Genomic DNA, 12,782 nt, shown 5'->3' with positions numbered 1-12,782 from the left:
AAAAAAAAAAAAAAAAAAAAAAAAAAAAAAAAAAAAATCTTTTTACCAGAAAATTCACTACTATCAGAATTTAATTATGTTCCTGAAGCTAAAATTTTAAAATTTGGCTTGAAGAACAGTACTTGAATCCACAGGAAGGAGTCCTTTATTTTTGGATTCACTGTTTCTGAGAAAGGTTGTTTCGAAAATGTTTTGCATGGATCAGGTGCATAAGTTTTGGTGTGCATCAGTTACATAATTCATCCCTTCCCCAGGATGCAGTTTGCAAATCTGAGTAACATATATTGCCAAAACATCTATTTTCCCATCATTTTTCACCTACCAATTTGCTCTCATTGTATTTTAGGAAACTGTCAAGAGGAAGGATGCATATGCAGGAAAGCTGGCAACTTTACAGGTGTAAGAAACCTGCAGGATTCTGTAATACATAAAAGGTCAGAGAAAACCAAAGAGCACTCCATTACACAACAGGGGAAAAGAACAGATACAATACAATGCAGAGGAAACTGATGTACTCACCTCTTCTTACTTAGCATGCACAAAACAGGTTACGACCAGAGAGGTAACAATCAGTTTTAACAAGGGAACAGGACCRCAGCACAGGGAAAGAAAGGACTGTCTAAAGAAGTTAGACATGCTCAGGTGAACACATAAAACGGTTGCTGATGTACTGAAGACAGCAGCCAGAGAAATCCCAGAACACTCTTATCTTTGAGCAGCTCTAGAGGCAGGGTCCCAGGGCTCTGGAGAATGGCTAACATAATAACAACTTTTGTAAATGAGAAACCAGTTATCTAATTGCAATCTCAGGGATGATAAYTGAACAAGTTATTAAACTGTTAGTTGCTGAGCACCTAGAAGACAGCATGATAATCAAAAATAGACAACGTGACTTTGTCAAGAAGAAATCCTATCACATAAAATTTCCTTTTCTGACAAAGGTAAACAATCTGAGTAATGGAGAAGTCATAGATGTGATATAGATATCAAAAGATAAGGCTTCTAATCTAATTTACCTGACATTCTGCCAACAAAAGTAAGAAAGCATGGCCTAAGTGAGGGAGCAGTTATAAATACTATACGAAGGAGTAACTGGAAATAATTCTCTCAAAAAATGGGAGCCCATTTGACGCAGGTTCCACAAAGATCAGTCTCAGACCTGGCATTATTTCATATTTTCTTTATAGCACTGACAATGAAATAGAGAACATGCACTTTCAGAGTCTAGGTTGATATCACACTGGACAGACTGCAAACAGTTTAGAAAACAGAAGCAGAATTCAAAATGATCTTGATTAACCAAGATAAGATGCGAAATTCAGCAATTCACAATGATGATCAAGAAATCATATTCAAATACAAAACAGAGGGAAACAGGCCAGAAAACAAAAATGTAGAAAAAGAATCTGAATTACAGTGGATTACAATTAGATAGGAGAGCCCAATGAAGGACAACTGGAAGAATAAAGAAAGGCAAATTTAGCACTAAGACGCAAGAGACAAATATTTTGCTCTGTCTAGCAGCAACAAAACCTCAGTTGGTATATAATGTCCAGTTTAAATACTGCATTTCAAGAAAACCACAGATAAAATGGAAAAAGTAAATAAAATAAAATAAACTCTGAAAATACAAGAATAGGAAAATACTGAAAGGATAAAATTTGTTTAATGTAGAATTATACAAAAAGAAGGAAGGCTAAAATTATAATCTTCCCGTTCTTCCATGTGCAAAAGACAAACAGAATACCTTTATACCCATCAAGGGTAGAACTAGTAATCACTGGATTCATTTATAACAAGGACTATAATGGGGAAAAAAATTAAGTGAGCTATGAAAATTGTTAAGTAATAGAATGATGTTCATGAGATTATGTAGTTCCTGTCACTGGAGGCTCTTAAAAAAAAATAAAGAAATTTGCCATTGGAAGTCCTGTTAGACATTGCTTTAATCACTTGCATCACTTAGATGAATCAGATAGCTTTATTTAATGTCACCTCACAAATAAAGAGAGGTTGGAAACACACTGCAGGCATAGCGATAGTCAACTGCAATACAGCATAGGTTTTACCTAGGTGATACCAGTGTGAACTCACAAAGTATGACTTTTGCTGACATGAATAAACTCAAGCCAGGTATTTAAAATTCTGCCTGGATTAAACAAAAGATTTTTAGCACCTGTATCTGAAAATGAGCAGTGGCACTCACACTCCTACTTAAGCAAGAAAGGCTGACTTGGAGTATCTGTTCTGAAAGTAACTGCGAACAAAGCTTCCACCAGGCTGAAGGAGCTGAGAAAAATTTGAGCTGCCTGAAGCAGACACTTAAAGCTGTGCACACTAGCACACATCAGCCAGTCTCTTACGTGTGTCTARTATATACGTCCGAGGGCAAAATTTCATCCGAAGTGTCTTACCAGAAAAAAGCGTCCGTAAACACCTGTACTACGCTCCAACTTAACCAAAGGGTCGGTTTTTTTCCCAGTGCAAGTTGACTTTTCATTACTTTCCCTGCAACATCCCATCTTCCTTGCATTATTAGGCCTCAAATTCAGACGAAAATAAAGAGCGTCACACCTGAAACGTATTTCCTTCTAAAAAGCCRTCAGCTGCCCTCCCAATAGAGCTCTCAGGAGTTTCTGAGCGAGATGGAGCCCCACTTAACATTAACCGCGAACTTCACCTTAGATCGGTTACCAGCTGGGGGGGGGGGGTGGCTCAGACACACAAACGGCCTTTCCAGCTGGCTAACAACGCGATCCYAAAGCAGCTTAAAATCATCTACTTCCGATGGTTCTCCGCGAGCTCCCTTAGTAGCACGACGCGAGGGGGGACGGGAGGAGGGAGGGAGCCCCGCCGGCCGCACACCGGGCCCGCCCGGCCCCGCCCGGCGGCAGCAGCCGTTATTCCGCCGGCTCGGCCCCACCCTCCCCTCACGGGCCCCGCGCCTGAGCTTCGCCTCCCTGCCCCCTCCTCCACGTCCGCGCGGCAGCGCCCCGCACCCGGGGGCCGCCATCACGCCGCAGAGCCAGCAGCGCTTACCATGGCGGCAGCAGGCGGCGACCTCCCCCCTCCCCGCCGTTGCGCCGCGAGCGCGACGCTCCCTAGCAACCGAGGCGCCGCGCCCTAGCAACCGAGGCACCGCCCCCGCGCGCGCGCACGCGCAGCGCGGCCGTTGGGCGAGAGGCGGGGCGGGGCGGTGCCGCGGGTGCGCTGCCCGCGCGGCCGGAAGCGGAAGCGCGGGCGGGAGGCGGTGGCGGCGGGCGTTTGGGGGTGCCGCGGCGCTACGGTAACGCTCCGCGGCGCGGTGGGGGCCGGGAGGGCGCTGGGGGCCGTGGCCGTGGCCGTGGCCGTGGCCGTGGCCGTGGCCGTCCTGGCGGTGGCAGGGCTGGGTCCCGAGGCCTTGGGCCTGGCGGCTCTGGTGGCCGGGCGGGGAGGGCAGCCCGGTGCCGCCTGTGCCGGGCCCGCTGCGTCTCCTGCGCTGTTGCAAGGCCGGGCGGAGCCGCTGTGAGCGGCGGCGGAGCCGGTTTTCCCCATCGGCGGGTAACTCCCAGGTCGGATGTAACGCAGAGCTCGGGGGCTGAAGCGTCGTGTGCTCTTGCTTCGTACCCGAGGAGCAGCGGTGAGCGGCTGCCAGGTCTGCAGGCGAGGGGGGAGGGGTCCCCACGGTCCTCATGGATCGTGACTCTGCCTTGTGAATACCGGACCTTTTGGTAGCGGTTGCCACGCGTGGGATCCTGCAGAGCGTCGCGTTAAAACGGGTCTTTTTAAAATCGCTGAGAATTTGCAAGTAAGGGCACATCCATTTATGTGTTGCGGATGTCTTCCTGGAAGGTCCAGTGGTTACAGCTCAACAAACAGCAAAGTAACTTTGCCTGTAAGAATGTAGTAAAAAGACAGTATGTGCAGAGACTTGCGTTGAGACTTTCAACTTAAATACCTAGGGCCAGTGTTACAACGTGAACAATGAAGAAGCAGGATCGTTGGYCAGTGAGCTCAAATGAAGCAGCGAAGACTAAATTCTCGTTTTCAGACTTGTGTTGAGTACTCTTGCCTCTTTCTGAGCAGCTGGGTTCTTATTATGCTCTCATTTTCCTCAGATGAATTAAGATCAATCAGAAATGAATGAGCAGTGGTGATGACTAGCAGATCAGGATATTTCTTGAGTAAGATGTTCCTGTACATATAGCTTGACTAAACTCRGGGAGGGAAATCTGTTTTCGTTTTYCCTCTGGTCGTCAGATAAGATGAGCCTACTTGTCACAAAACAAGTCCTGGATCTAGAAGGCTGGTGGTAGTGTGTTCTCTGTTACCATTCTCTCTTCAGAGCAGGGAGCTGTAGCAGAAGAAGCCAAMGAAGTTGTAGTTCAATCTCTTTGATTAGGAGTAAAATAAAAGGAGTTGAGGACTCTGGGAGATGTACTTGAGAGAACTGAAGCAAGAAAAAAAAAGGGGGAGGGGGGGATACACCAAGCTGAAAAACTGACATAATTAGTGGCAGATCCTAGAAACCTGGAAAGTGGCCTGGAGAGTTGGGAGTGGATGGAGCTGGGTGGATAAAGAAGGAAATGGCCAGGATGGCCATTCTGAGGGTACAGTTTTGCTGCTGGTTTAAATTAAGCATGTGCTGCTGTGGAGGGCACTGACTCCTGGTTTGGCTGAGGATTGGCTCTGGCAGAAAAATTCTAAGTGGATCAGCAAACKGGACTGAAGCAACTGTGCAGCTGCCGTTATTTCCTCTTCACCTCTCGGTCTGCCTTAATCAAAGTGTGGGATTTCCCTTTCTTGAGGTTCTGTAGTGATAAAAGATTATCTCTATGTGATCATGAAGTTACCCTGTGAGTAAGGTGAGGGCTAACTCAAAAAGGGGAGGGACTGGAGAGAGAAATTTGAAGAAGGGACACTGGAACTGAATGGGGAACGAGATAAGAGTTGAAGTCCAGCTCTTGTGAAAGAAGAAACAAATGGAAAGAGTCCCATAAGCCGCTTTCTTTAAACTCTTAAATTTGAGGGGGTTTGCTTTTATTTGTTGGTTTTTTTTCCCCCAGATTACTTAGTGTTCTTCATCCCTCAGCTAAACAGGACATCACTGCTACTGAACTGGAGTTTAGAGGYTGTATTAACAAACAGGGTAATTCAGGATTAACTGTCACTGTAATAAACACCTTTTCTCCCCTCTCTCTTCTTCCTCAGATTTATGTAGTTAATAGAGCTGACTACTAAACTAGAAAGAAAATGGCATCTCTAGGAAAAGGTAAGTGGCTTTACATACCTTTAATCCTGTCTGTCTAAATGTTATTTTAACTTGAATTCTAAAGAGCAAAGCTATACTAGACTTCATTCATTTAAAATTGTTTTCATATTTAGCTGTTAGGAAATAGTTATGTGACTTCATAATTGCACTGAAAAAGGGCTGCCTGAGTGGAACGGGCATTTTAATGTGGTTTCCCAGTCTAGATTTTTATGGAAAACAAAGTTTGTYGCTTGTGTTGTATCAGTCTGTACACTTGTCTGTCAGTCCTCCTCTAGTTTTTAGATTTGTGCGTACTGCTTCAGCAGCTTGAGAGRCTATAGGGCAATGCAATCACACAACTACAGCATTTTTGAAAATTAGTATTTGGATAGAGGACACAGACTTGCATTACAGTCTATGTTACACGGGAAAACAGCATGTCTTGCTATGTTCTGATAAACTTTCTTGACTAATTGGCATTRTGACAGTGAGCGAAGATGTTTTATTATGGTAATGTTTGATTTAGCTTAAAATGTGGCAATTYTAATGTCTGTGAAGTTTGTTTTTACTTATCATGCACATTTGAGAATTAAGATCAGTATGTGGTATTTTTTGGGTAGACTGGCAGCTATTGTTTAGAAATGAAGTGGAAAAGTTTGGTTGGCTTTTCTTAAACCTTCATCTGGACAACCAAAAGACATGATAATAATACTTGAAGTCTACTAAACTCCTTTAGTTGTTAGCAGCTGTATAGCTAGTAACTGCTTTTTATTTAATTATGTTGTTTTTGAAAGRAGACTGCTCTAGCTCTATCAGCTCCCAAAACCTGAAGTCTGCTTTTGGTCTATAAGTAGTATTTCAAATAAATTTTCTCCTTACTAGCTCTTTTTCATATTTGCGTCTACCTGCTCTGGTATGTCAGCATGGAATGAGGATTAATAAAACTCAGATTAATGACTGGGTTTTTGTATTAGTGGTATTAATGAACAACACAAGATTGAGCAGATGATTTTCTGTCTAGATTTCTGACTTGTGCTTGATAATTGCTCCTGGAAAGGATTGCCTTACATATGCGGTGTAAAATCAAAATGTTTAACTTTGAAGTACAGAAATTGAAGGCTGAGTTGCAGTGAGCCTGTAACAAAATAAAAGATGGTAACYTTTTCCTCCACTGCTTCTAAATTTTAGTTGACTATGCCTCATCGCCCATCCGAGGACCTGGAGATGGCATGGAAACAGAACAAACAACTGAATCAGTAGAAGTAATCACTGGAGCCCACRCTACAAACCATCACATCCACCACAGCCCACATAAACAGACAGTCTCTTCCCTGAGTCCTGGCGTTTTGCAGCTTGGGAAAATACATGCTGATAAATCAGTGGAGATTGAAGCTGTTCGTATATTAGTCCCCAAAGCAGCTATCACCCATGTTGTTCCAACTAAAAATGCTAAGGTAGCTAGATCAGTGGGACATAAAGGAGACACATTCCATCAGTCAGATGGAGCTGCAGATCCCAAAGAACTACTAGAACTTAAAAACGCAGTAGAAAAGCTAAAGAATTCAGAAAAGAGGTTGTTACAGGATAAAGAAGGCCTCTCTAATCAGCTGCGTGTACAGACAGAGGTAAGAAATGAAAGATTTTGCAGGGGTTGCTTTCACACAATTGAGTAACTTTAGTTTCTTTAGACAGTTTGTGAAAACAAACAATTCTATGCCTTGTAATAAATACTTACACTTTCGAACTTACCAGCTAAAATACAGAGTGGCACTGCAATCTCAGTAGTCTAAGTAATCTAAGTAGTCCAGTGTTTCTTCTCTGCCAGCAGATAAAAGTTTTGACTACTTAAAGTGGGGAGAAAGCCATTAATGGGCTGCTGAGAAATGTACCTTYCATGAAAAAAGATTTTTCTCCTCAGTGCAACTATTAAGTGAAACACAGAATAAAACGCATGATTTCTACCTAAAATTGCCTTTGGATAGCTTGTTTAATCCTTCATCTTGCTGAAACTTTCCTTGTTCCTTAGAGCAAGCTTTCATTCATCCTATTTGGCCACTGCTATAATTCAAATAAGGATGTGTCGAACATGTATTAGTCTTAAGTGTTTGTGCWCACTGGAGTGGATCATGAGGCTTAACGCACTCTGCATAAGATGTGTCCCAATCCGGAAAGAAAAAGGCAATTTATGGTTACATATTCTCAATAAATTATAGTGCATTTAGAAGGTAGAAAGTAGTCAGTTGGGGGTTTTGTGTTTTGTTTTGTTTTGTACTGTGGTGATAAGTAAGCCCCTATAAGATAGTCTGATCTAATTCCAGGTAAATCGGGAGCTGAAGAAATTACTTGTTGCTTCTGTTGGGGATGATCTGCAGTACCACTTTGAACGGATGGCTCGTGAGAAAAATCAGCTGATCTTAGAAAATGAGGTCCTAGGCCGGAATATGTCTCAACTATCTGAACAATTAGAGCGGATGTCTATACAGTGTGATGTGTGGCGAAGCAAATTCTTAGCAAGCAGGTATTTTCTCTTACAGAGCTGTTCTAACAGCGTTCTCCTTTAGTCTTCTATTACATACGCTCATCGCGACGTCTGTGAATGTGCATATACACACAGYGGACAGCCGCAACGCTATACCAGCAGCTATTCTGAAGTTTGAATTTATGGAGGTGATACAGAAAGAGTAATCTCCTTATAAATCTGAATAATTCAGCTTTTAGAAGGAAATATAGTGGGTCCTAACACTCTAAAATCTTAACTGTAGCTTCCTTCAACGCAGGAAGAAAAGTYCTTATTTCTCATAGAACTGTGTCCAGTTTAGGGTTTTAAAATTCTTCCAGGACAACTATCTTACCCATCTTAAAGATAAATAGTTTTTTTTCTCTCTCTTCCCAAGTGTGATACAAGTCATTTTTTTAATTAGTGGAGTTCTTGATTTGGTTAATAACTCTGCTTACCATGGTTTAGGGGTCTACTGGGAAGGGCAGCTCATTATGGAAGAGGAGGTTGACCACTTCATTAAAGATTGATTGGTTGTGTTACTGTAAAGAAACCTACTGTTACTTTTGTAACCATAAAATAACAGGAAGTGAGAATCAAGATCAAATCTTAAGTTGGTGTCAATGTCAAAATCTTATTTGACAGTGGATTAGACTTTTAACTTCCAAAGAACAAATGACTTACGAAGATAGTGACTTATGATGCTGCAAATAACATTCTGCAGTTTTTTGATCTTCTCCTTTGCTCAGATATAAATACCTTAATTTTAATTAGTGATGCTTAATGCATACTAAGAGAAGGCCTTACTGCTTCAAGGAAATAGGAATAGAATGGTCTTCTCCTTTAAGTTGCTGGCCTTAAACAGTCTTAGCGTGCAGAGTGAATGGTAACTAATTGGAATAGTCCTAGCTAGGCTATCCTAATTTAACTTGTTTCTTTGGCATTAATAGCAGCCTTGAGACAGAGGATGCAAGTTCCTTCTAGAAACACCGTGACAGTGTGGAGATGTGCTTAGAGCAAAACCCTTTGATCTTGTAATTTTCCAGTTCATTTAGGTTTTGGATTTCTTCCTAGTAGCTTTTAAATGGCAGTCTGGTTTTGCTTTTTACAGCATCTAAGRTATTGAAATACCTGATTGAGGGATAAGTAAGTGCTGAATCTCTTGAGGGCATAACACAATAGGAGAGCAGTTTTCTCATGTGTAGCTCTTAAATGCAGCTGTTTCCCCTGAGAGMTGAACTGCAGTGTCTAGCCGTAGCTTCTAGATGAATATGGAACAAGAGAGTACAGATGAATATGAGAAGCTGTGATTACAGCATACTTGTGAGATCCATGTCAGTAAAAGAAAGTGTTCAGCTTCATCTGTCAGGATACTAGTTCACCATGTTCACTTACCCAATGTGTTTTAAAATGTCTGTTATTACATTTGTATAAAGTGACATAAAATTATTTAAACTTAGCAGATCAAAATGTAATGTAACATTGCTAATACGGTCACTTCCTGTTCACTGTAGTTAAACAGAAATTGCTCTTAATATATCTTTTGTTAAAAAAAATAGGCTGATACACACCCTGCATGGGGGTGGGAACAGACAGCGGTTTAACCRTTAGTTTGAGCTGACGAATTATTGTCTGTAGTAGAATAAAGCTGACTTTTAAAAAAAAGTGCTTATTTAAACTACTGACTGGAGAATTCTTTTGCAGGGTTATGGCTGATGAGCTGACCAATACCAGAGCAATTCTGCAGCGTCAAACCAGGGATGCTCATAGTGCAATCCAGGACTTGTTGAATGAACGTGATCAGTTCCGTCAAGAAATGATTGATACACAGAAGTATGATTTTCTTTTTGKTTTTTTTTCCCTGAACCATGGGAACATGCATGCCTCCATGCAAACTTATAATGTCTGTCTGTTTGGCTCCTTCTGTAGCCTAGAGTAAACTATTTCCACCTATTCCTGGCATATTTAACAAAATCAATTATGCTGACTGATAGTGCAGTCACTTTTCAGTCTCAGAGCTGAAAAAGCCAAAGTAGTTTTATTTTTTTTCATAATCTTCACCTGGAGATGGATTTTTAGGAGTCACATGCTGTGGAATTGGCATGTCTATATCCTTCTTGAACTTTCTATTTTTAATCACTTACTGACTTGATTTGAGGTTTTCTGCATCTCCTTCAAAGATGAGTATTCTTCTGCCTACGTTGACTTTTTAATGCTTGTTCTGCCAGATGTCAGATAGGTTTCTATCTCACCACTATTAAAAGTCTGTGGTGATGAGTCTGTGGTCTTTCTTTGGAGAACAGCCTCTTTGCCTCCTTGTCTTTAAATACTTAAACTTACTTTTTTGATCAATATTTGACTAGTGCCTCCTTGTCTTTAAATACTTAAACTTACTTTTTTGATCAATATTTGACTAGTGCAGTAAGTTTTGGAAAGAGACAGTTGCTTTAAGTGGGCTGATAGTATGGAGTACAAAAAAATCACTAATAGCACTATCTTCCTTTCTGCACAGACTGCTGGAGGAGCTGATGGTTTCTCTTCAGTGGGGGAGACAGCAGACATACTATCCTAGTGCACAACCTCACACTACAACAGAGCTAGCAGCTGTGAATTGCAAGCTAGCCAAAGCTGTAAGCTCACATCTTCTTGGAAATGTTGGCACTAATAGTCCAAAAAAGACTTCAGTGGCTGTGGAGTTTTGCAGTAGCCCTGCTGAGAAAATGGCTGAAATGGTAATAAAAAATAATTAAAAAAAGACTTTGTATAACTCAATCTGTCAGCACAGGTGCCTGTTTTCTGAAGTACAAGGTTGCATTGTGAAAYGTCTGGTCTTTTTTAAAAGCTATATGCAGGGGCAGCGTGCTGAAAAGAGCTGTCTGTTTGCTCTTTAAAAAACAAACGTGGAAGGATRAGCAGAACATCATAAAGGTTGTGCACTGTTGCCTTCTCTGCTAGCACTGCAAATAACTGGGTCAAAATTTGTTTGAAGTTAGTGTGTCAGGAGGAAGCCAGCTGAAAATACTCAGCCGAGTTTTTAAAAGCTGAATGGGAAAAGAAACCTAGTTTGGGTRGGAATAAGTCATAACACTTCGGAAGTAGTTTCTGTTGTCCCCAGAACAGTTTTATTGATAATGAGTAGAAAGACGGAGAATCCATATGATTATCTTTCAAGATGAGGTTCCACTGCATGAAATTTCATATTTAAATAGCAAACTAAACTAATAGTTTAGTCTGGAAGCAATTGAATAATAGTTGAGCTGCAGAGGGCACACAGTGCCTAGTTATCTAGTATGTTGTTTTTACCTGTTTAGTTCATCTCTGCTTAAAAAAATTTTTTGTTTATTCTCCATAAAATTGTGCCTTGAATTTCTGATGGACATTACTAATCTGTAAATACTACTTAATGCCCTCATCTTGAAGGTCTAGGTAGATGCATACTTAGTTTTCAATTTGAAACAAAGTTGAAAAACCTTGCTTTTGAGCAGAAATGCTTCATTGCTATTACGGAAAAGTAAACTTCATTAGACTTACTGGATGTTTTTTCATTATGAATTTTTCCTTCTGTAGGTGCTACATGTACTGGATCCAGTTGCATGTACAGAAACATCAACATCTTTTTCTGAGACATCTCCTTCTTCCTTTCTTTCCACAAAGAAGAGTATTGGAAGGTTTCATCCATACACAAGATACGAAGATGTAACTTTCAACTGCTGCAACCACTGCCAAGGAGAGCTGATAGCCCTTTAAAAACACAGCCAAGGCAGCTGCACATGCATTCTTTCTGAAGAATTACACTAATTGATATTCAGCAAGCTTCCCTTTTTTTCTATTTCTTTCCATGAAGGATGGGTTTAGCATTGGAAATGATGCAGTGTCTGCTTCTCTACCTCTTGAGGGTAGGGGCCAACAGGACTTCTCTAGCCTCTTGGGATACTACTTCTACTTTTAAGGCTGGAAATCTACTTATTTCTGTCTACAAATGCAAGACCAGAAATGTTATGCCAGTCCAATAGAGCACAGATACCCTTGACTATTTAAGATTTATAGCCATATTAGAAAATCTTAATGRATTTCTGATCAGTGGGAGACAAAAACCATACTTAAACTATACCAAAGTAAATGAAGTGCTAAAAGGTTATACTAAAAAAAAGGGAAAAARAAGACAATGGAATATAGTCACCTCCGTGTGCTTTTTTTAATCTTTTCTAAAGTGACAGGCTCTTTTCAATTCTATGTTCAGCCTGTTAATTTTAGTAATAAAAAGGTGTGTGTGCAATGAGTTTTCAGAGCTGTAAGTTCTGAAAGTAAAAGCATATTAATCCTCCTGACAAGAGGAGAAGAGAGAGATTGAATGAACTCTAGCTATAATATATAAACAGAAAATGGTTTTAAATGGATTCTTGAAGACTGTGAAGTGAGATTATTCTTGTATTTGGGTAAAGCTAAAACAAGGGCTTGCCATGTAGTTCAGCTTCCAGCATCAGGCTGGGGCATAGCTGATCCTCAGCAAAGACTGATACACCTTTGGTGCATAGTGTTGAAACCTAAACTAGCTTGAGAGCTCAGCCCTTGCCCAAAGTCTTCCTGGATGTTATGGAGGGCTGAAGATCAAGCACTAAGTTTGCACAAATAGTGATAAAAAAAATACATATTTTTTTTCACTCATCGGCTTTATCTTGATGACACTGTTCAAAGAAATATACTAGCAGATAGTCTGCTAGATCTGAAGAAGTCTATTTTTATGTTGTGAAGTGATTAACTAAAGAGAGGAAAGTTAGGACACTGCAAATACGTATTTTAATTTTTCTCAAATTTTCACTCAAGTTTATCATATTCAGCTGGTAGCCCTCTAGTATGGTGAAACAGATACTATTTAAACAGTTTTTCTTTAAATTTCATACCGTGATGTGGTTAAGAGTGTAAGTTAMAAGTTCTTGCTGTTTGTGGCCATGCTTTGACTTGTACAAAAAAACCTTTATAATAAACTTTCTTTGCATATGTTCAAGTTACCATTTTGAACTTGATACAAGTGGGATATTTTTGACCRTTTTCTCC

At 40.7% G+C, this 12,782-nt stretch overlaps 2 protein-coding genes across 5 annotated transcripts in view; one reads left to right on the top strand and one right to left on the bottom strand.

The window, feature by feature from the left end:
• The window catches only part of NME7 (NME/NM23 family member 7), a 94,370-nt gene extending 91,270 nt beyond the window's left edge, over window positions 1-3,100 (bottom strand). Inside the window, exon 1 of the mRNA XM_085301454.1 lies at window positions 3,040-3,100. Within this exon, the coding sequence (XP_085157580.1) occupies window positions 3,040-3,042 (3 nt within the window). The 5' untranslated portion in view covers window positions 3,043-3,100. The remainder of the gene's footprint in view (window positions 1-3,039) is intronic.
• A 123-nt stretch (window positions 3,101-3,223) lies between these two features.
• Window positions 3,224-12,736, top strand: BLZF1 (basic leucine zipper nuclear factor 1). 4 transcript variants are annotated; one of them, XM_085301450.1, is made up of 7 exons: window positions 3,224-3,286; window positions 5,191-5,251; window positions 6,419-6,855; window positions 7,549-7,748; window positions 9,432-9,560; window positions 10,240-10,459; window positions 11,295-12,736. In XM_085301450.1, exons 2-7 carry the CDS (start codon window positions 5,233-5,235, stop codon window positions 11,472-11,474), a joined length of 1,185 nt encoding a protein of 394 aa, XP_085157576.1. In that variant the 5' UTR covers window positions 3,224-3,286; window positions 5,191-5,232; the 3' UTR covers window positions 11,475-12,736. The 4 variants fall into 4 exon arrangements, with proteins under 4 accessions (XP_085157576.1, XP_085157578.1, XP_085157577.1 ...); XM_085301452.1 differs by lacking the exon at window positions 3,224-3,286 and adding an exon at window positions 3,308-3,619; XM_085301451.1 differs by lacking the exon at window positions 3,224-3,286 and adding an exon at window positions 3,308-3,634.
• Window positions 12,737-12,782: the final 46 nt, after the last annotated feature.

This window comes from Rhea americana, unplaced genomic scaffold, assembly GCF_003343005.1.
Source record: "Rhea americana isolate MKP2758 unplaced genomic scaffold, rheAme1 scaffold_177, whole genome shotgun sequence".
In the NCBI taxonomy this organism is placed as follows: Eukaryota; Metazoa; Chordata; class Aves; order Rheiformes; family Rheidae; genus Rhea; species Rhea americana.
Note: the sequence above shows the minus strand (reverse complement) of the source record. Positions and strands in the feature narration are given on the sequence as shown.